The sequence below is a fragment of the Microcaecilia unicolor genome, chromosome 1, assembly GCF_901765095.1.
Source record: "Microcaecilia unicolor chromosome 1, aMicUni1.1, whole genome shotgun sequence".
In the NCBI taxonomy this organism is placed as follows: Eukaryota; Metazoa; Chordata; class Amphibia; order Gymnophiona; family Siphonopidae; genus Microcaecilia; species Microcaecilia unicolor.
Genome location: NC_044031.1, coordinates 555,339,121 through 555,363,969, shown reverse-complemented (window position 1 = coordinate 555,363,969; position 24,849 = coordinate 555,339,121). Strand labels below are relative to the sequence as shown.

Genomic DNA, 24,849 nt, shown 5'->3' with positions numbered 1-24,849 from the left:
CTCTTCCTTTGAGTAAATCCAATTTACCCCTAGGCTGAATAAAAGCAGGGCGTGTATGTGCACTGAACAACAGAAATGACTTATTCCAAATGCACATCTTTAAAATAACTAAAAAGCAGAGTGTCAGGACAGTTGTAGAGAAAAGTAGCAGAAAGAAACCACAGTTCATGTGGATACGCTCTAATAGCATTTCCAGTACATGCTCAAATTACTTCCAGTACGTACTCAGAATATCCCAAAATTATAAAGAACCCAGAAAACAGGCATTGTACTGACTATACAAGTAAAACTGAAGGGTATGATATCAGAATGAATGGCTTAAGAATTAATATGCTAATAGGCTTTCATTTTTGTACAGTGCATTTACTTTCATTCAGCAAGAATAAATTTTGGTGGAATAGGAAAAGTAGGAACCCTCTTCAGGAAGATGAAATCTAATGTTTGGTGATCCCAAAAGCAGTAATGTCTTTCCAGGAAGTAACATATACCCAACAGTCTCCTGGACACAGCTTCATGTCAGTGATCATTTACAGCCCTGTTCACTGTATTCAGTTTCTAGCTATTGAATATCAACATTAGGTAACTTGTCTATAGTAGGTTGTTATTACAGTATTGATGACCGGAGAGTTGATACCAATGAGAAAAACAGCACAACAAACGGCACTTCCATTTAGCACACCCAAATGACAGCAGTGGACAGATTCCACAAACTTACACATTCCAGGACTAAAAAATGGACAAACCGTGCACTAAAAAGCTCAATTTAATTATCAGATAATTCAACATCATATAACACAGCATGCACAGCATCTGTGCCCCAAATTCCTTCAACTAATTGAATTCTCCGAAGCTGTTTTTCCTCAGCTATGTTTATTTATTTATTTATGACATTTATATCCCACATTATCCCAAACAAGTTTGAATTTAATGTGGCTTACAATAAACAATATTGGATTCATAACCAAGAATAATGCATAAGAAAGTAATTTGTTGCAATCAAGCCTCAAAAACTACATCTTCCATGAGCCCTTCCAGCTCAGGATCAGGAATTAGGGCCAATAGCAGCAGCAACAACAAGCCAATCACAATCAAAGGACAGTAAAGGCTTACCACCATTGAGTTCCATTATTAGTTATTCCTTACTGTTCCCTTTCACCTGTTTTTAAACTTCTTATGATGAGGATCTATTGAGTTTTTATTGCCTCTAACTGGTTGCTTTTCTGTAGTTACTCCTCTGCTTTTTATTTGTGTGTACTCTCTCCTCTACATATGCTCTGACCCTCCATTTGATCTTTCTGTCGTCTTTTTAAAAGCATTTCATCAGACCATACAAACTATACAACTAGTCTAACATGCTCATATGTAATATAAACACTCCTTAAGCTCTCTCTTGTACCCAGATTAGCAGAATGCACACATAATCAGCAATTGAGCTTACACATATTCATTTATACTCACAGGAAAACACATCACACGAGATCACACATAGATATGCATAGCGGTAAACCAATCTGGCAAATATCAGCTGGCAGCAGTCAGCGTTTTCTAAAAACTGCTTATCGCTGCTGGCTAGGTTAGCCCCAGATATTCAGTGCCAAACCATGTCCAGGCAACAGAACTGAAAATCAGGGGCTAAATCTGGTGGGGCTGGCTGCCAGAGCTTATGTGGGTTCTGGTCGATATTCAGCCACAATAAGACAGTTATGTGGGACCTGGCTGAATATCAGTCAGGAACTGCATTTAAAAAACAAACAAACAAAAAGCAGCATTTCCCTCCGATCTCCTCCCCAAAGAGGTTCATAGGTTGCACCTCAATGTGCACAGCCCCCTTCACAACACCCCCCTCCCCCTCCCCCTCCCATCTCCACTCCCACATCCCAATCAGGATAGGTTCCCCCCAGGCCTGCCTGACCTCCCTGGGAGTCCAGTAGAGTGACAGGGGCAGCTTTCTGGAAGAGTGGGGGGGGAAGGACCTATACCGACTGAGAGGTATGGAATTATGCATGACATGGTGGGGGGGGTGGGGGGTTGAGAGGAGGGACTGGAGGAAAATGCTACCTCTTTTTTTTTTTTTTTTTTTATGTGGTCCTGGACAAATATTCGGTGCCAGAGCCTACATAGCTAAGCAGGTGAATTGAAGACAGCTTTTGAGACTCCTGCCGCTTAAATCGCTTTGAATATTGGTTGGAAAATGTTTTTCTTTTAGTTTTCCCAACTAACGGCATGGATAGTAGCCAGGAAAGAAGATGCCCGATTCCCAACCAAGGCCAAGGATGGTAATGATATGTAAATAAGTCTAGAAAACACAGAAGTGAAAACATTTAACTCATAGATTAGATAAAGCACCAGCAAATAAAACCACTATTTACAGCTCACTCTCATCCTTGCAGTACACACTGGGCAAACCAACAATATAGCAGAAACCTAAAAATCACACATAAATATGAGAAATCACAAAAATACTTACTATTACAATATTGTGGATTTTAAGACATCTTTCTAAAACAAATGCAGAAGGTGGCTCACAACATTTACTAGCACTCACATACAGTAAGTTCCTGCTCCACAGACTGGCACAGGAGACAAAGTAACTTGCCCAAGGTCACAAGTGTCTGTGGGAGGAAGCAAAAATTTGCTGGTTTTCCTGGTTCTCAGGACATTGCTTTAAACCAGGGTCTCAAAATTAGTCTTCAAGTGTTGCAAATCAGTCGGGTTTTTAGGATATCTGTAATAAATACGTATGAGATGTGCATGCCCACTGTCTCCACTGGATACAAATCTTTCTTGAATATTCATTAGGAATATCTGAATACAACTAATTTGTGACCCTTGAGCACTGTCTATTGATATCCTTGCTCTAACCACCAAGCCACTCCTGCGTAACCCTGCTGCTGAAAACTTTAAATCAGTACTGGTAACCTAAGGACTATTAAAGATAGCTGTATCAGTGAGAGCAAAGAGACATTTTAAATAGTTTTGCTGTGTCGTCAGGACACTGGCTATATCAATACCCAGTGTGTTTCTTCTAGCAAAAAAGGTGCCAGTACTCAAATGTCAGGCCACCCTTCAGGGATGAGGTGATCACTGAAGGACTCACCCCACAATAGCCAGGACTCCTGCAACCAGTCACAGAATCTATGACAAGGCAGAATTGGTGTGTAGAGCCTGAGCTCTTTCATTAAAACTTGGGGACCACAGGCCAATTTCAGCACACAATGGAAAAGGTGCCAGTACTCAATACCCCCAAGTACCTCCTCAAAAAAAGCCCTGTCAATACCATTTATTAGTCAGGCAATAAATTGTATGGAATCCTGTGTAGCTACTAGGATGACCCAGTACAGATGTGAACCTTTAAAATAGCTCTGCTGTGTTATCTTAGTAGTTGCACAGGATCACGTGCTGTTTGTAGCTCGACTGAGACCTGATACAGGTGATTTTCCTGCCGCTGCCACTCCTCGGCCGGAGCTCTTAGACAAAGGCTGCCGCCGAGGCAGCTCAGGCAGACACCAACTGGACTGGAAATAGCCCAAACTTCACCTGCACTTAACCACCGTTCCTCAAGGGTTGAGCCCCAGAGTGCGGGCGGTCGGCAGGACTTACCGGACAGGGCAGGAAAGCAGAGCTGCAGGGACCAGCAGGCTAAAGGAACCAGGAACCCGGCTGGAGCAGGGCAGGCAGCCGGCAGCAGAGTAAGCCAGGAGACAAGTCAGGTCTGGGCAGGCAGCAGACAGAAGAGTAAGTCAGAAGACAAGCCGGGTCTGGGCAGGCAGCAGTCAGTAGAAAAGTCAGCAAACAAGCAGGGTCAAAACCTAAAACAGGAAAAACTCAGTAGCACTGCAAATGACTTCCACCAAAGGAAACTCCTCTGAGGACCTCTGTTGCAAGGCAACCTACAAGGGTGTTCACCAGGTACGGATACTGCTTAGTTCCAAAAACCTCCCAAAACAATCTGGAGGGCTGGAAGATCCGGACTGGACCAGCATATCTTCTGGAACATGGGAAACGGTAAACCATCAATTTGCAGCATTCCCCGGGTCTAACTCCTGGGGCCTGAGGTGACTGCAAACCAGGAACCTGGACACAACTGTGACAGTATCCCTCCCTCAAGGCCTCCCCGGGCTTCTCGGGAGATCTGGCTCTCCCTGGATCTTCTTGGTGAACTCGGCTGACATGATTAGGCAGTTTCCCAACGTCCATATCCTTAGGCACCGGACGGGAACTGGCCGGTTGAAAGCGAGACTGGACTTTGTTACCCAAGCGGGGTTGAGTACCTGGCGCTGGAGTAGATATACGGGCCATGGTTTGCTGCGAGCTAGCCTTTCGATTCTTGGATCTCTGGCTCTCCGGATTGTCCTGAAGCGTAGGTCCCAGGGTTGGCTTCTTATGTAAGGTGCGGGACCACTGGCCCCAAGGAGGCGTCTTAGCAGTCCTGTTGCCCGGACTTTGGGGTCTGGGCACGGTACCAGATTCCCCTTGGCACTGGTTGATCCAGGGTAAGGCACATGCGCAGGTCATCCCCCTTGCTAACATCTTAGAGTCCTGGGAGTCACTAATATCCGTCCATGCATCTGAATCCTGGGCCAACTGTTCACCGACCACACTATCGGTGTCAGGGATAAAACAAAGTTTTCGGCACGACTCGCCCCAGTCCACGATCTCACCCTTTCCCCAGTCCAGGACCGGATTGTGTCTCTGTAGCCAGGGAAGACCCAACACAATGGGCTGCACTGCTGAGGGAAGGACATATAGAGAGATGTCCTCCCGGTGATCGCCAATCTGTAAGCTCACGGGAACTGTTTGAGTGTTTACATATCCTTGAATACTTCCATATACTGAAAAGAGCGGGAAGGACTTAGGTAGTTCTTGTGTAGGAATGCTAAGTTTCTGGAGAGGCTTGCTGACCTGAACATGTACACCCTGGAGGAAAGGAGGAACATGGGTGATATGATACAGACGTTCAAATATTTAAAAGGTATTAATCCACAAACGAATCTTTTCCGGAGATGGGAAGGCGGTAGAACAAGAGGACATGAAATGAGATTGAAGGAGGGCAGACTCAGGAAAGATGTCAGGAAGTATTTTTTCACGGAGAGGGTGGTGGACGCTTGGAATGCCCTCCCGCGGGAGGTGGTGGAGATGAAAACGGTAACGGAGTTCAAACATGCATGGGATATGCATAGAGGAATCCTGTGCAGAACGAATGGATCCTCAGAAGCTTAGCTGAAATTGGGTGGCGGAGCAGGTGGGGGGAAGAGGGGGTGGTGGTTGGGAGGCGAGGATAGGGGAGGGCAGATTTATACGGTCTGTACCAGAGCCGGTGATGGGAGGCGGGACTGGTGGTTGGGAGGCAGGAAATACTGCTGGGCAGACTTATATGGTCTGTGCCCTGAAAAGGACAGGTACAAATTCAAGGTAAGGTATACACATATGAGTTTGTCTTGGGCAGACTGGATGGACCATGCAGGTCTTTTTCTGCCGTCATCTACTATTGTTACTATGTTACTATGTTATAAAGCTTCCACCCGCCCCGGAGTCCAGAAAGACCTCAGTATGCTCTTGCCGGTGACCTAGGTCGAGCACTGCTGGCATTAAGAACTGGGTACGCAGGAGGTTAGAAGATTGGCTTATTACTGTGCCTGCAGTCAGACCTGGCCGCAAGGATCCAGGTTTCTGTAGGCAGTTGACTGCGTAGTGTCCCGTCTCACCACAATACAGGCAGAGGTTGAGGGTCCGACGTCTCTGTTTCTCTTGAATTGTGAGAGGGGTATGGCCTAATTGCATGGGTTCTGCTGGTGGTTGAGGGGGTACCTCCCGCGGACGAGGAGTCTGTGGTAAAACTGGACGACTAGTGGCTTTAATACCGATCTTTTCTATGGAACGCCATTCTCGGCCACGCTCCTGGAAGCGAATATCAATCATAGTACAGATCTTGATTAGCTCATCCTTAATCTGCGGTGCCAATCCCTGCCAAAAGGTTGCGATTAGACTTTCATTGTTCCAAGCCAACTCAGAGGCCAAGGTGGGGAACCTGATCGCATAGTCTCCCAGGGTCTGTGTCCCTTGCTTGAGTCTCAAGAGTGCCGTAGTTGCGGAAGTAACCTTCCCTGGTTCTTCAAACACTCTTCTAAATTGCTCCAGAAACCCCTGGAGATCGTGAAGCACCGGATCGTTCTTCTCCCAAAGCGGGGAAGCCCAAGCTAAGACTTGACCCGACAACAGAGACATAATGTAAGCTATTCGAGTTCTCTCCGTGGGGAAATCTTGGGACTGGAGTTCAAAAATAATTTCACACTGATTGAGAAACCCTCTACAGTCTCTGGGATTACCGTCATATCTCGGGGGTGGCTTAAGTCGGATACCTGATGTGCCAGCAGCTCCTGCCAGTGCTGAATCTGGACTCGAAGCTGAAGAAAGGGCTGCTTTCGAAGATGCCGCCATAAGGCCCTCCAGTTGGCCTAAACAGACCTCTATGGTACGGAGGACGTCGCTGATCTGTGTAAAGTTCCGAGCGTGCTCCTGGAGCGTCCGCAATACGGGTGATCCCTCCGAGCTCATGGCCTTGCAATCTGTCACGCTTCTAGCGGTACTTCTAAGTTAGTGAGTCCTTGGACCACTGCCGAGGAGCGGCAAGAGAATCACCCAAACACAGGACAGGCAGAACAGACTTCCCGGTACCCTCGGTCAGAGCTCTCAGACAAAGGCTGCCGCTGAGGCAGCTCAGGCAGACACCAACTGGACCGGAAATAGCCCAAACTTCACCTGCACTTAACCACCGTTCCTCAAGAGTTGAGCCCCAGGGTGCAGGCGGTGGGCAGGACTTACCGGACAGGGCAGGAAAGCAGAGCTGCAGGGACCAGCAGGCTAAAGGAACCAGGAACCCGGCTGGAGCAGGGCAGGCAGCCGGCAGCAGAGTAAGCTAGGAGACAAGCCGGGTCTGGGCAGGCAGCAGACAGAAGAGTAAGTCAGAAGACAAGCTGGGTCTGGGCAGGCTGCAGTCAGTAGAAAAGTCAGCAAACAAGCAGGGTCAAAACCTAAAACAGGAAAAACTCAGTAGCACTGCAAATGACTTCCACCAAAGGAAACTTCTCTGAGGACCTCTGTTGCAAGTCAACTAGGAACCTTCCAGGTGGTTAATAAAGGCAGCCCACAAGGGAGTTCACCAGGTACGGATACTGCTTAGTTCCAAAAACCTCCCAAAACAATCTGGAGGGCTGGAAGATCCGTACCGGACCAGCATATCTTCTGGAACATGGGAAACGGTAAACCATCAATTCGCAGCATTCCGCCCGCAGTGACTGCAAGCCAGAAACCTGGACACAACCGTGACAAGGGTTCATAAAGAGGGAAGTTATATAATAAATATAAAGTTCAATACAAGTTTGGATTTCTTTGTGTTGTTGGATTTAGGTAATTAAGTTGGGTCAGTAGGATATGCTCTTCCGAACAGGTAAGTCTTTAGTAATTTCCGGAAGTTGAGGTGGTCGTACGTAGTCCTCAGGGTTTTTGGGAGTACATTCCAGAGTCTTGTGCCTATAAATGAGAAGCTGGATCCATGAATTGATTTATACTTGAGACCTTTACAACTAGGGTGGCGGAGATGTAAATAAGAACTTGATGATCTGATTGAGTTCCTAATTGGCAGGTCTATAAGGTAAGACATATATCCTGGAGCATCACCACACATGATTTATGGACCAAGGTACAAATTTTTAAAGTAATATGTTCTTTGAAGCCAATGTAAACTTTCATGAAGAGGTTTGGCACTATCGAATCGCGGTCTTCCAAATACAAGCCTGGCAGCCGTGTTTTGAGCGGTCTGACGTTTTTTATAAGGTTTTCTTTGCATCCAGCATAGATTCCATTGCAATAGTCAGCATGGCTTAGTATAAAATGTTTTGTACTTTTTTGGGATCTTGCCAGGTGTTTGTGACCTGGATTGGACACTGTTGGAAACAGGATGCTGGGCTTGATGGGCCTTTGGTCTGTCCCAGTATGGCAATACTTATGTACTTGTAAGTTATAGTCAGGCATAGCAGATAGTTCCCTGTCCCCATGGGTGCAAAATCAAAAAGGTGAGGAGGGTGCTCCATTAAAAAGTTCCTCTCTCTAAAGTAGGGATGTAGTTTGCAAGTTATCTCCTGCTGTTGAATAGCACAAAAGAAAAAAAAAAAAAGAGAGCCTTCTATATGAGTACCCTGTAAAAAGTCCTGTTGAACAGGTGAGATACAGATAGGACACGCTCATCTTCTCCCTATAATGGCTCCATTTCCCACTGTGCCCACCCTTTTGCCCTCTGTTTGTGTGTTCAATAGTGAAGGCATTCACTTCTGAAGTGTAATAAAAATGTCTGATATGTCATTTGAGTTGCCAGCTTAACACCTTTATTAGCAGGAGGGATATTTGGGAATAAGTAAAGGTTAGGGTGCAGTCATGGAAATGCTATTTTGGAATGGACTTGTATAGCACAATTGCTTACCTGTAAACACATGTTTGATAACAGGATATAGCTGCCCTCATGAGCAAATGGTATCATCTGATAAAGCCTGCGCCACAAAGTTTGTTTGGAAAGCTTAGAGCTTTTCAGGATGCTCCACCGAGCAAGTGTGGGAGTTCTCATGTCGACATCATCATGCGGGAACATCTAAGTTCTGTAAAAAGCTATTTTCAGGATAAGCTAATGCTTAGGGGAGGTGGGTTTTGTGAGGACTGGCATCCTGCTGTTCTTGGAGAACATCAGTTACAGGTTGTCAACTTTGCTTCCTCCAAGAACATGAAGAACAGCACTCCTCACAAGCAAGAATCTCTCGATACAGGTTGCAGTAAAGAAAGGAGATACTAAGGAACAGAGGTCTAAGAATAAATGATAGAAACCGAGGAGGAGTGGCTTAGTGGTTAGGGTGGTAGACTCTGGTCCTGGGGAACTGAGGAACTGAGTTCGATTCCCACTTCAGGCACAGCTCCTTGTGACTCTGGGCAAGTCACTTAACCCTCCATTGCCCCAGGTACAAATAAGTACCTGTATATGTAAGCCGCATTGAGCCTGCCACGAGTGGGAAAGCGCGGGGTACAAATGTAACTAAAATAAAATAAATCTCCATAGAAAGAATAGCTAGCTGTGCAGCTTAGAATGGACTCCTCTATTCACAGTGACCACAATAAATAAAAGCAAAATAAAATTCTGCATCACAGGAATTAAAAAACACAAAACTACTGCAAAATCCTACATAATTTCTAGGTTATATTCTGAACACTCTCAAACCCATTACCCTTAATTGCTCAGAGCTGTGTGGTAAGGGAAGCATAACTGGTAAGTGCTTTCTACTTTTTTCCAACCCACAGAGAGCCACTGACGCCACCTATTCACACATCTACCCTCCTCATCATCAAATGGACTCCTGAGAAACAGTCAGCAATGTTGTCTTACTGCTGGCCCTTCTGCTTTTCATAGTGCAAACACAAACGTAGTGGTGATGGAGGGATTGGACACTGCAAATAGATGGGGAAAAGAAAGACTGTAGAAAATATAAAGGAGAGGGGGCACACAAGGGAAAAGAAATCAAAGGAAAGTGAGAGGGAAGGAGGAACAAAGCTATGAAACATGACAGGAAAAAATAAACAGAAAAAGGAATGAAAATTTTAAAAAGAACCAGAAGAGCTACTGAAATGGAAGAAACAAAGTAATTAAGAAAATAAACTGACACAAGTGAAGATTGGAAAACATTTTTAAATAAAACCAATTGAGAACCTCGGTGTAAAGCACTGACTTTATGATTATGAATCTATATGGAACATTTGCATAAAGAATCACAAAACTTTGAAAAAATGAACACAAATATTATAATCCTTGCTATAGAACGCACCCTAAGTTGCCACAGGAAACTAGAGGCCTTGTCTGTAGCACAGAGACCCAATACGTAGCACTACTCATTACAAATAAAGGAGTCCTTTTACTAAGCAGTGGTAAACACTAACTCATGCTTCCCGCGCGCCAAAATGAACTACCGCTGGACATGCTCAGGCGTCTTGCTGTAGTTCTGGCATCTGCACACACTTCCCTGGCTGGGTGTGTGCTTAGAGGAGGAGAATAGGCATGCCCAGAGCTAATCGGTTATCGCAGCTAAATTGCTGTACACCAACCAATTAGTGCATGGTTAGCACATAAGCCCTTTCCACCTACTAAATAGGCACCGGTAAGGACTCATGCACTAAAGGCCTTGAACTAATTGGGAAATTAATGCCTGGCCATTAATAGGAAAAATGGAAATATGGTCATTTTATAGTCTCACTACAAATGGCCTCAGCGTGTGGGGAAACCTATGCACTAGTTATAGTGCAGGCCACCTTTTAGTGCAGCTTACTAAAAGGGGCCCGTAGTAAGAGAAAGGTTAAGGTAGGCGCAAAGAAGTGATTATGTATGTTTTATTGGAAACCACTGGCAGGTTATAAATTTTATATTCTGGGCACTCTTGAAAATGCTCAGAACAGTATGAGAATCACACATTAGGATGGACTGCACACCCTTCCACTCTTAGGACCCTGTTTACTAAGGTGCGCTAGTGTTTTTAGCGTGCACTAAACGCTAGAGACACCCATATATTCCTGTGTGTATCTCTAGCGTTAGCGCATGCTAAAAATGCTAGCATGCCTATAGCGCGGCTTAGTAAACAGGGATCTTAGAATATATACATATATATTTTTTTTTTTTTAAAGATGATTAACATCAAAATGCTCTGTTCATTTGACCATATAATCTTTCCATTGGCCATCCTATCTCCTGTTCAAATTCAACCGCACGGTATAATTTTATGGCCATATAATCCAGAACAAATAGCTTAAAAGACAAAAGAAAAGGTGACCATGGTGCATCTCTCTCTAAGTACCACAGTTTTCTTTGAAATGAGCACGTGTGAAGTTTACTCTGTTGCTGGAGGCCAGTCCCACCTTACAGAGCCCATTGAATAGACAAAGAGGGCATTTTAGAAAGCAGATTAAGTATGGGTGCAGAGTGCACCAGCCTATTAATACTATATCATGCTTCTACGGTATAATAGAAAAGGAAGCACAATGCTATGTGCTGTACCACTGATTTTGGCTGTTTCAGAACATATTTACAAAACAATTTTTGCACCAGTACAAAATATACAAATTTAGGGGGCTTTTACTAAGGGTGCTGGCGCTTTTAGTTCATGCTAGAAATCAACTAGTGCGAGCCTAAAAACGCTAGCGCACCTTAGTAAAAGACTTCCTTCGTAGGTGAAGAAATATTTTATTTTCATTAATTGATTTACTGACCATTTTTCAAGATACTCCAAACGCTTGTCAATTTAGGAATATGAAAGTTTAAAAGGGTGTCCAAAGTCACAAGACACAAGCAGTCAGTTTATGTGTATAAGTAAACCAGTGGATTTGAACTCAAAGGGATCAGAATAAAAAAAAAGTCTGCTGAATTTTAATTCATCATAGTGGGATAATGAAAGTCCAAGTCAAGCTTTTTTTGTATTCAAGTCACCAGTCTGATATAAATGTTTATTTTGACTTGGGCAATAAGCATATAAAATTGACCTACCTGCACTCAAAATTTTTTAAGTGAGTGATAATCTTGAAGGACTGTAAGACAAGACCACTTGTTGACATTATCTATATGATGTACAAAAAATGCTTACTTGTAGTCTTCATTAGCTGCTGTGAACATGAAGGCTTCCATTGGGTTCCAGCACAGTGTGTTTTGACCTCATCTCTAGAATGACCTAGAACAGAAATCAGGTACAGAGGGGTAACTAGAGAGCTGTTCTCTCTTCACAGTTTAGAAGTAAAGTCGGTCTGGTGCACACCAAGACCCAGTATTTCTACATTCCTCAATCACAGATCTTTGAAAGAGCATGCCAGTATAGCCAAAAACTGATGGCAGGCACCATCTGGAAGCAAAAACCATTATATTTACTTTCAAATCTCTTCATTACTTTAAACATGATACAATGTGAAATCACATACAACCAATAGCAATCTAAAAGCCCCAATCAGACCTCTTAAACAATCAAAACGTTTTGATGCTTTACATAGACCCCCCCCCCTCCATATCCCCCAAAACCAGCAGGCCTATTCTCTGATAGAACACCAGAACTTATAAGCTGCCATCGTGACCCCTAACGCAAATCTCCCCACCTCCCCTTGTCAACAAACCATGGAGTTTCAACCCCTTCTTTATACCCTCAAGAAAGGCTTCAGCTCACAGCTCAATCTCATTTAGAACCAGGCTTCAAGCCCTTGAAGGGAGGATCTGTATGCAATCACCCCATGTTAAAAAAATTGGCTTTTTTCATTACAGCGTCTTCTTTGCACCTTCCCGTTTGCACATCATCACTGGTGTAGGTATTTCTCCCTTCTCAAACTGAAGGGGACCCTCATCCCAAATCCATAATGCACTTTTTCCCCAATTAAACGCACTTTTATGATATATAGACTGGTGCCTTTCCTCACTCATCTCCAGGACCTCAGTCTGGTCCAGCAATATTTCTTGCAGGGCTAGATTAACTCTTTGCCCAACCTGTGTAAGTTTAAATTCTAGGGCACAACCAGAGCATATGTATTAGGGAGACCTCACAAACCAAAGTTCTGCATCTGCCTACTGAGTGAGCTGCTGCTGAGAGATGTAGCCCCTAAAACTGACATTCCCTGAGGTCTACACTAAAGGCCAATTCTGGAATCCTACCCACAATCTTTCTTAAAATCAATTTGCATCGCAGGTATCCCCAAGTCCCTCACCCATTTAGCTCTAACATCCACACATCTCTCCAAATCCAAGAGTTTTCCTCAATCCTACTTGCAGCTCTTCCTTATGTACTGTAAAGATCCAAGATCTTCCTGGCCCCAATGGTACATCAGTTGTAAATCTATAGACTCCATCTTACCGCCTACATCCACGATCTCTTCTAAACTACACATATGAATCCAGAGCCACTTCTAAAAGTGAGTTTGAAACCCATGAGGGGAAAAAAAAAATCCATATTCCCCTGGAGGAGTAGAAAAAAATGAACTTCTCAGATTCTGTTTCTTCTCTTCGGCTCCCTTAATAAAGCAAGTACCAAGCTGAACCCCAACTGCCCTCAACTTTTATTTAAAGGGAATGCAGCAAGTAAAGGGGATTCCAGGGTAATGTGAAAAAACTGCTGATAATTTGTGGGTGTATAAACCAGCCTCCCAATTTCTGAATGACTCAGACGACAAACCTAGTTATAGTACATTAGGCATATTTCAAATATGGAAGGCTTAAGTGCTTTGAAAATATGCATAATAACAAAGTAGATGACGGCAGAAAAGACCTGCACGGTCCAGTCTGCCCAACATGTGCCACTTTTTGTGTATACTACCTACTTTGATTTGTATATGCCTGATATCTGGCAATCTCAACATCCCATCCCACAATGTCCATGAATCATATAGCAACTCTAATAGCAATTTTGATTTCTTCCTTCTCCAATAATATCTGGAAAGCATTTTTCTTAGTGTCTTAGATCTTCTTTTAACTATCTTATGACAAGATTTGTAGAGTTTGGTTGTTTTTTTTAATAAGTTTACCTGCCCACGAGGGACAAACGTAATGCTACCAGCTCTAAAGCTGTCTCCTTGTCACATCTAACACAGTCAGTTCACATTTCTCTTGTACAAATTACTTGTTTTCATGTCAAAAAGATACCAAAATACCAGAAAGACTCTCCTGCTCATTTTAAGGAAAATAAACTCTCCACCCCACTGCGTGGCCGATGCTCAAAACTTACCAGGCTAGTAATATGCTTTTGACTGGTTCCAACTGGTTTAGAAAGCACGTTATTCAGCTGGAGATGCACAAGGGGTTCTGCAGGCTGTTTTCCGTTCATGGCAGCAGACAAACGGGAATGGTATACTAATGCATTAAATAAGATGATCAATATTCAAATGTGAATACAAGCGATGCAACAAACACTGAATGGAGTTCATTAACCAATGCAGTCATTGTAGTCTCTGTACTGTGGGGTGCCCAAAAAAACAGACTGTCTAGGATGAAGAAACTGGTAACATTGTAATTCGAGAAAGAAGCTGATGAAAATTTAGAGATAAAACATAGGTCTGACACTGGATGAAAATTTTCTGGTAATAGGGTGTCCAGTGAGGACATTTTTAAGAATCGGTCTAATCATTGCTTTCTTCCATAGCAGAGGGACTGAGCCGTTTGAGACTTGAATTTATCAATGTGGAGGGGCATAATCGAACGCGAACGTCTATCTCCATGGGGCATCTATGTCTGAAAATGGGGTACATGAAGAGGCGGGACAGACCGTATTTTCGAAAAAATGAACGTTTTTTAGCTGGGCATTTGTTTTTTTTTAGCGATAATGGAAACTAAAAACGCCCAGCTCAAAAATGTCCTAATCCAAGCCATTTGGTCATGGGAGGGGGCCACGATTCGTAGTACACTCTCCCCCCCTGAGACACCAACTGGGCACCCTAGAGGTCAGTGCGGTGGACTTCAGACAACGCTCCCACATGCATAGCTCCCTTACCACGGGTGCTGAGCACCCAACCCCCCTCCCACAAAACCTACTACCCACAAATGTACAACACTACCATAGCTCTTAGGGGTGAAGGGGGCACCTACATGTGGGTACAGTGGGTTTTGGAGACCTCCCATTTACCAGCACAAGTGTTACAGGTAGGGGGGAATGGGCCTGGGTCCACCTGGCTGAAGTGCACTGCGGTACCCACTAAGAGTGCTCCAGGGACCTGCATACACGCAGGCCTCTAGGACTTGTTGCTGCTATATAACATTGGCACACCAGTTGACAACTGAAGACTAATCTCTTCGAAAACGTCCTTTATTGGAATAAGCACGCTTACTCACAGTTAACTGCAGATCAGAGGTTGTGCCCCACTGGCAACGAGTCTCCCTGGTACTGAGATTAGCAGTAGGTCAGAGCTGGCAGAATGGTGTACAATGCCCTCTTTTAGCCACATTCAAGGTAAGAACTAAGTTCTGTAACGTGGCTAACACGTGAAAGGGATCTAAAACTGGCTTACAAAAATGGCCACTACCTCATGGACTACCGGAAACAAAACAGGGCACACTCTGACCCAGTAAGCAGGGGGAAAAGCACCATGAGAGTACAGCCTACCAACTACCAACATCGTGAGCATTTGCCACAAGCTAGTAGAATCACGGAGCCCAATACCCTACACCCACCACAATGCATTACTGATGTGACTCTGCAGTGCCCTTAACAGAAAAGGTGTCACACTCACCCGAGAGCCACATCAGAACCAGGGAAAGGCTGTCAGAGGATAGAACACATTCTGCTGTCATGGAGGTGGGTATGGCATTTGAGGCTGGCATACAGGCTGGAAAAAAAGTTTTTAAAGTGGGGTTTTTTGGTGGGAGGGGTTAGTGACCACGGGAGAAAGACGCCCATCTCCCGATTTGGGTCGCAATATAGGCGTTTTTCTCTTTCGATTATAAGCTGGATAGTTAACCAACTGGATAGTACCAGGTCAAGTAGTTCATTTCATAGCAAAAAAAAGTTGAGGATAGTTAATAAGGGCACAGCAAATAATGGCCAGTTAAATGCAAGTGTAGGATAAGACACTACATTCTCTAAAGATGGTTTAGTGTATGTGGTAAGGGAAACAATAGCTATGTAGTTTCTCTACCTTTGTTGAGTAATAAGAGGCTAAAGCACTCGCTGAAGAAACAGAAGCTTCTAGTACACGTCAGTGAGGCAACTATGGTTAAAAAAAAGATTTTACCAGGATTATCTGAATTATCAATTTGGAAAAATAATTATTTTTGGCCTCTAAGTTGCAAATTGTAAGATTTATTGCCATGCCTAAACTTATGAAGGTTTTCTGCAGTTTTTTGTTTGTGCCACCAGCACTCTGTTCGATTGACGTGCTGCTTGAGAGGCGCAAGCCTGTGTGGAACCAAGATTCCCATTGAGAGTTATTTCTTCGGGTATGAAGCTCAAGTCCCTAGTGGGAGCTATGCCATCATCAAGAAAAAACTTATGCTTAAGAAGACAACTTATGCTTCATAGTGCTAATTCAGATTACGCTACCAAGGGGTGGAAACATCTCATTACACTTACTTAGGAAGGAACAAAGACTGATATTCCTTTGGGATCCAGTGATCCCCAGAGGTTTAAACAAGGAAATAGATTCATTGATTATGTGACCAATCAGAAGAGTATCCAATGGAAAACTACATTAGAGAAACAAGTGCGAATGCAATGGTGTTATTGTGCAAGCCACGGGAGAGAGGTGAAGAAGCCCTAATCAAAGTTAGGTCAATATATTTATATAAAGATTTTTTTATGAAAGCCATAACTATTTAGTTACATAGTTTTTCAATTTATATGTTTGATTGTGTTATAGATTGAGATCACGTCAAAGAAATAGTTGAAACTCTTATCACACTCTGTTCTCCTGAAGAAGCTTTATGTAGCAAAACATGAACTCATGTTGAGAATAGGAATGGCGGGTTAACATAGTAACATAGTAGATGACGGCAGAAAAAGACCTGCACGGTCCATCCAGTCTGCCCAACAAGATAAACTCATATGTGCCACTTTTTGTATATACCTTACTTTGACTTGTACCTGTCTTTTTCAGGGCACAGACCGTATAAATCTGCCCAGCACTATCCCCGCCTCCTACCACCAGCTCTGGCACAGACTGTATAAGTCTGCCCAGCACTATCCCCGCCTCCCAACCACCAGCCCCGCCTCCCACCACCGTCTGCCACCCAATCTCGGCTAAGCTCCTGAGGATCCATTCCTTCTGAACAGGATTCCTTTATATTTATCCCACGCATGTTTGAATTCCGTTACCGTTTTCATCTCCACCACCTCCCGCGGGAGGGCATTCCAAGCATCCACCACTCTCTCCGTGAAAAATACTTCCTGACATTTTTCTTGAGTCTGCCCCCCTTCAATCTCCTCTCGTTCTACCGCCTTCGCCTCTCCGGAAAAGGTTCGTTTGCAGATTAATACCTTTCAAATATTTGAACGTCTATCATATCACCCCTGTTTCTCCTTTCCTCCAGAGTATACATGTTCAGGTCAGCAAGTCTCTCCTCATACGTCTTGTAACGCAAATCCCATACCATTCTCGTAGCTTTTCTTTGCACCGCTTCAATTCTTTTTACATCCTTAGCAAGATACAGCCTCCAAAACTGAACACAATACTCTAGGTGGGGCCTCACCAACGACTTATACAGGGGCATCAACACCCCCTTTCTTCTGCTGGTCACACTTCTCTCTATACAGCCTAACAACCTTCTAGCTACGGCCACCGCCTTGTCAAACTGTTTCGTCGCCTTCAAATCCTCAGATACTATCACCCCAAGATCCCTCTCCCCATCCGTACCTATCAGACTCTCACCGCCTAACACATACGTCTCCCGTGGATTTCTATTCCCTAAGTGCATCACTTTGCATTTCTTCGCATTGAATTTTAATTGCCAAACCATAGACCATTCTTCTAGCCTCCTCAGATCCTTTTTCATGTTTTTCACTCCTTCTGGGGTGTCCACCCTGTTACAGATCTTAGTATCCTACGCAAATAGGCAAACTTTACCTTCTAACCCTTCTGCAATGTCACTCACAAATATATTGAACAGAATCGGCCCCAGCACCAATCCTTGAGGCACTCCACTACTCACCTTTCCCTCCTCCGAGCGAATTCCATTAACCACCACCTTCTGGCGTCTGTCCGTCCACCAGTTCATCACTTCGGGTCCTATCTTCAGCCCATCCAGTTTATTTAAAAGCCTCCTGTGGGGAACCGTGTCAAAGCTTTGCTGAAATCTAAGTAGATTATGTCTATAGCTCGTCCCTGATTCAATTCTCCTGTCACCCAATCAAAGAATTCAATGAGATTCGTTTGGCACGATTTCCCTTTGGTAAAAACATGTTGTGTCGGATCTTGCTACTTATTGGCTTCCAGGAAATTCACTATCCTATCCTTCAGCATCGCTTCCATTACTTTTCCAATAACCAATAACTCATCACCTCTCGCTTAGACTATTGCAACTTACTTCTCACAGGTCTCCCACTTAGCCATCTCTCTCTCCTCTTCAATCTGTTCAAAATTCTGCTGCACGACTAATATTCCGCCAGTGTCGTTATACATAGTAACATAGTAGATGACGGCAGAAAAAGACCTGCACGGTCCATCCAGTCTGCCCAACAAGATAAACTCACATGTGCTACTTTTTGTGTATACCTTACCTTGATTTGTACCTGTCCTTTTCAGGGCACAGACCGTATAAGTCTGCCCAGCACTATCCCCGCCTCCCAATGCTCATATTAGCCCTCTCCTCAAGTCACTTCACTGGCTTCCTATCCGTTTCTGCATACAGTTCAAACTCCTCTTATTGACCTATAAGTGCATTCACTCTGCAGCTCCTCAGTATCTCTCCACTCTCATCTCTCCCTACATCCTCCCCGGGAGCTCCATTCACTGGGTAAATCTCCCTTATCTGCACCCTTCTCCTCCACTGCTAACTCCAGACTCCGTTCCTTTTATCTTGCTGCACCATATGCCTGGAATAGACTTCCTGAGCCGGTAGGTCAAGCTCCATCTCTGGCAGTCACATATTCACAGAGTGTTCCACTGCTGTATTTTTGAAGAAAAACAGCAAGAAATTTCTGAACATTTTAAGGAAACCATCCTTCCCAATCAAGCTAAGTGCTGTAAAATGTAAAACTGTGTATTCCCATCATTTTGAAGGACCTTTGTTACAAAAAGGCAGACAGGGAGAGTATTGGTGCAATGATGTTTGGTAACAGTGTTCAGATTCTGTTAAGAAAGTGAAAACTTTTGATAAGAGTCACTATAAACACTATCACGCTGAGCACTACAAAATATAATTTTTTTAATATATTGAATATTTTGGAGTATAATTGTATTGCTGCTAATATTTTAAGTAATTATGATTTTTTTTTACTAATATGAAGGTTCTATATGACAGTTAAAATTTAATGCCGAGACATGCAAAGTAATGCACTTAGGGTGCAGAAATCCAGAGATGTACCAGATAGGAGGGAAGAGACTGAAGAGCACAGCTCAGGAGGGACCTTGGGGTGATGGTGTCCGAGGATCTCAAGGTGATGAAACAATGTGACAAGGCGGTAGCTGCGGTCAGAAGGTGCTAGGCTGCATAGAGAGGGGTATAACCAGCAAAAGAAAGGAGGTGTTGATGCCCCTGTACAAGTAGTTGGTGAGACCCCACTTGGAACATTATGTTCAGTTTTGAAGACCGTATCTTGCTAAGGATGTAAAAAGACTTGAAGCGGTTCAGAGAAAAGCAACGAAAATGGTACAGGGTTTGCGTCACAATACATATGAGGAGACACTTGAGAACCTGAACATGTATAACTTGGAGGAAAGAGACAGGGATGATATGATACAGACATTCAAATATTTGAAAGGTATTAATCTACAAACAAACCTTTTCCAGAGATGGGAAGGTGGTACAACTACAGGACATGAATTGAGGTTGCAGGGGAGCCAACTCAGGAATAATGTCAGGAAGTACTTTTTCACGGAGAGGGTGGTAAATACCTGGAATTCCCTTCCACAGGAGGTAGTGGAGATGAAAATGGTAACGGAATTCAAAAATGCATGGGATAAACATAATGGAATCATGTATAGAAGGTATAGAACCAAACAAGCTTAGCAGTTATTAGATGGCAACATCAGTAATAGGAAAGCGAAGCCAATGCTGGGCAAACTTCTATGGTCTGTGCCCTGATCATGGCTGGACAGATTCAGCTTCCGTAAGTGCAGAACAAGGCCAGGGCCAGGCAGACTTCTACGGTCTATGCCCTGAAAATGGCAAGGACAAGATCAAGTATATGTATGTAGTATCATATCATACCTTATACTATGAGTTTATCTTGTTGGGCAGACTGGATGGACAGTACAGGTCGTTATGATGTCATCTACTATGTTATTATGCTTTCATTACTGCTATTCTACAGTGCTTTTCTTGATCAAGCTTATAATTGTATAATTGCTGAAAAATGTTATAAATAATAAATAAAATTTGCCTCTAAGTAAGTAACTTAAAAGGCAAATGACATTATCATGGCAAATGATAATGCACACGTGTGACCTCACATTAATTATTATCCAGGCAGACTGAATGTTAGCAATTTGTCTAGTGGCAAGGGAGGGTCTTGTGAAAAAAATTAAATAGGATTCTCCAAACCCATCCTCAGCTTTATGTTATTAATTTAAACTTGTTCCATTTTCCTGTGTTCATTATCCTTGCAAAAGAAAAATGTAATTGCTTATACAGCTTTTTCTAAAGGGCCTTCCTTTAGCCTAGTGGTTAGTGCAGCGGACTTTGATCCTGGGGAACTGGGTTTGATTCCCACTGCAGCTCCTTGCGACTGTGGGGCAAGTCACTTAACCCTCCATTGCCCAGGTACAAAATAAGTACCTGTATATATGTAAACCGCTTTGAATGTAGTTGCAAAATACCACAAAAAGGCAGATATCAAGTCCCATTTTCCTTTCCTCATAAATAAAGCTTATACTGGCATGCTATTTTACCTTTAATTCCTCACTTTTTATGCTCGTGCATCAAGGGCTGCAATGCTTACATTTGCAAAAAAAAACAGAGTAGAACATAAAAGGGTAGATATTCAGCCAGCGGCTGTCAGTGGTTTTTGGCTACAGCCAGCTTTATCTCCAGATATTCAATGCTGGGTCCTGTCTGGGCATCAGTATGGAATATCTGGGCATACATGGCCAGTTAATACATATGCATTTAAATGCAATATTTAGCACTTAACCACATAAGATGAACTGCATAAAGAGAGAACCGTGTTTATGCAATTAAACGCAGAATATCAGCACAATTGCATAAGTGCTGACTCTGCCCCCAGACCACTCACAAAATAGTCTGTTTCAGCTTAGGCACTAACCACCAGATTCTATATAGCGAACCTAGAGATCCGTGCCGAAATCCAAGTGTACTCTGTAACAACGTAACTTAATTGGCTTAACAAACCAGTCAGCGTTGATAACAGCACTTAAGCAATAATCAGCGTTAATTGTCAATAATTAGAATTTATGCACACAACCGCTAAGCATATTCTATAATGAAGTGCGCCTAACTTCTAATACGTGCAGCCAAAAAGCGGCATGATTATGGGTGGTGAAATGGCATTTCATGGGCATTCCAAAATTTATGCTTGTAGTTATAGAATATGGCCCAGTGTGCCTAAATCTATGAGACAGGATTTATGCCACGTTTTTGTTGGTGTAAATGGATGCCCACCGTTTCAGGCGCAGGGATATCAACTAAGTGTATTCTATATACTGCGCCAAAATATAGGCACCACTTATAAATACACTTAGGCGAAAATGTTTTCTGAGCAGATTTTTTTAGGTGCCATATACAGAATCCCCCCCCCCCCCCCAAGCAGGTATATTCAGCAACAATATCTGGTTAAGTGTCACTGAATATGACTGGTTAGACTTGGACTAGTGACTTAACAGCCAGGAACCGCTCTGGTCTTTTAAATCACTTTCAATATCAACCCCAAATTATTTTAGCTCCTTGGAAGAAGTGATGGACATCTCTGCCTACAGGCTGTAATTACTGGCTTAGATCATTTAATTCAATAGCTTAAAAAAAAATTACAGGAGGTTTAAGCCTTACTGATATTGACCTTGGTTTGTAAATCACTGTGTCCTCAATGGAATCAATTACTCAAGGCGTTAACTTCCCATATTCTATAAGTTTCTCAATCTCATCTAAGAAGCTCAGACCTTACACCTTCATATCTTAGCCAAAAGGCTGTGCTGCAATATCTAAGTAGCTTTTATAACTACACAAGTGTCATTTAAGGGTTCTCCATGTAATCTGTCTTCTGTTGAGGAGAACAAAGAGAAAGAACTAGCAACCATGAAGGCACACAGCTCCAAAGTGTCTGCTGAACCATGTGCTATACATTTTGACAATGAGCTGACAAAACAGCATCACAACAGAAGAAAAATATGTAAAGTATTTGAAATCAGAAATAAACTACTTCTTTTCACCTTGATCTTTTGCTGCATTCACCATCTTCTCACCAGCAGTGCTACTGTCAAGAGTGCGGAAGATTAAGAAGCAGTTAATCCTCCATCTAGCCAGGGTCCAAACAGTCTCATGACCTAGTGGCAGTGGATATTAGGGAATTGTTCTCACGGTTCTTAATTTCAGCTTGGAGGCCTGTAAGGGACACTCCTCAGCTCAAGTCAGCCTTTACATATGATTCTTGGCAAACAGAAACATTTATAAGTTTGTTAGAATTCTGAAGAGTCTGAAAGAGAAGAAAACCATACCTTCTTCAGTGGAGTGGCTTGCCTCATGTCGTACAACACAATGTTTCGATCCGATGAGCAACTTCCCAAAAGATATGTCTGAAGAAGAGATGTTATAAGATTACTTGTAAGTTGTGCATACTTTATTTTATTCATCCAGAAATCCATGAATATTCTGTATCTCTGTATAATCTTCCTCTTAGACCAATAAAAGATTTCACAGAACCTGACTGGCTTCAATTCTAATTTAGGAAAACGTATGTAATGTTTATCTGGTGGACATAAACAGCAGTACCTTTGTATTCTTTTTTCATGCACCCCTCAGGTAAAGAAATGCCTTGATGTCAATCATTATTAAAACAAAATACTGAAGGGATCCAAGATAACGACTAGAGCAGACGCGGCTATACGGAGCTCCTGAACACCAGTGAGGCAGCCTGGGTAGGGAACTTTCCCCAGTGTTAGAATGGGGAAAAGGAAAGGGAAACTGAAGCCACCTACATCCTCAAGTCCTTTGGAAACCTCATCCGCCCGCCAGACTACCCTGGAAAGCTTTGGAGTCCAGAGGCTAGGAGAGTTGGCAATCACTTTGACGGAATCTGCAACTTCGGAAGTGGACCGTAGCCTTGAGGGAGTTTCACTAAGCCCTCCCTCTTGCACAGCTCCTCCAATACCAGGTAGTAGATACGCGCCAACGGGGACACAACGTGTGGAAGCGCCCGAGAGGGAACAGGCTTCTCTTGTTGCGAGAGGAGGACCCGAGGCTGTGTTAACCCCAGGAAGAGAACCTTCAGAGGAGAGACAGGCTTTTCAGCTTACCTCTCCTCCTACCCAAGGCTCTACTTCCAGAAGTAATGGAGAATTGGTGAGACCTGCTGTGGTAACATCAGAACTATTATGGGATGCGATTCAGGGTTTAAATTTCTCTCTCCTTCAGGTTTCTAACTCTTTTAAAGGAGAGACTGTGGATTTGAAACAATCAGTTCAAGTTTTGTCTGATAATTATGAAAATCAGATGCATAAAACTGAATCATTAGAAGGGGAGATAGTACATTTACAAAGTTTTGCCTCTATGGCTATCAAGGACAGAGATGTACAAGCTCTTAAGCTGGAGTACTTGGAGAACCAAGGAAGGAAAAATAATTTGAGGTTTTTAAATTTTCCTAAGTCACCACTCATCTCAGCTCTTGATATGCTAAGAAAGTATTTTGGTGAAATATTGGGAATAGCAACTGAGGGTTATCCACCCATAGTCAGAGCCCAATATATCACAGGAACTTCTAGATCTAGTGCACAACCTCAATCTGATTTAAACTTGACTCAATTTCTGGAACGTTCCTTGGAAGTAATAACGGAATGGACAACCCTTCTTGTGACTTTTGCTTTAGAGCCGGACAAAAATAATATTTTTCGACTTATTTTTGACATATGAACGCAGATTTTTTTGAGAGCAAAAATAAACATTTTTCCTGACTTAGCAAGGAAAACACAGAAAAGAAGGACAGAATTCTTAGCTTTAAAACCTAGCATTCTTAATTTAGGTGGTATGTTTGTGCTGAAATTCCCTTGCAGGTGTTTAGTACGTTAAATTCAAATAATTATGTGGTTTTTTTCACCCGAATAAGCTGCTGGAATATGTAAATCTAAAGAAGGTGTTAGGGATACCTTGGTTACATCTAGTAATTGAATTTGCTGTATATCGGTTGCAAATCTCAGGCTCTCCACTGCTCTATTGATATTTATTTTTCCTTTGTATTTTATTATATTCCTAGTACTTGGATCCAATATGTGGACAAAGTGATGATAATTGTTTTTCTTAGTGAATAATTTTTCCAGTTATCATGGTTGGGAATTACCTAACATTTATGTTAATTATATAAATGTAAATAAAAATATATTGATAAAAAATATATATATTGATAATAAAACAAATACTGAACATAAGAAGCACAAAAACCCCCAATTATTCTTAATGGCCTAGTAAAACTGTCTATAATTCTCAAAAAGTATGCAGCTAAACAATCACAGGGATATGAGTCGCATGTAATTTTGCTAACTTAATTTAGAAAACATGAATCTATGCCAACTCTATTTGCATTATTAAAGTGGTAGCCTGACATAGCGTATCTCTTGCGAAAACAAAGAATTTTTTTTATTGAAAGAGCGTGACTGAGCAGGTCATGCTTCTTGTGCGCTCGTTGGGGAGGCCCCTGGGACCCCATTATCCCAATTTCATAGACCCTTTCCTCCTCCTCTGCTTCATTCTTTTTCCCCATAACATCTTAAGAACATAAGAACAGCCATACTGGTCAGACCAATGGTACATCTAGCTCCTATCCTGTTTCCAACAGTGGCCAATCCAGGTCACAAGTACCTGGCAGAAACCCAATTAGTAGCAACACTCTATGCTACTAATCCATGGCAAGCAGTGTCTTCCCTCATGTCCATCATAATACAGTGCCTCATCTCTATTAGGCCCATGATTGGGTTCATGAGACAGCAGAG

The 24,849-nt window shown here is 42.9% G+C and overlaps 1 protein-coding gene across 1 annotated transcript in view; it reads right to left on the bottom strand.

The window, feature by feature from the left end:
• Nucleotides 1-24,849, bottom strand: part of DCAF13 (DDB1 and CUL4 associated factor 13) — a 161,749-nt gene that overhangs the window by 104,814 nt on the left and 32,086 nt on the right. Inside the window, 3 exon segments of the mRNA XM_030217586.1 lie at nt 11,664-11,725; nt 11,727-11,747; nt 22,366-22,443. Coding sequence (XP_030073446.1) covers nt 11,664-11,725; nt 11,727-11,747; nt 22,366-22,443 — 161 coding nt within the window.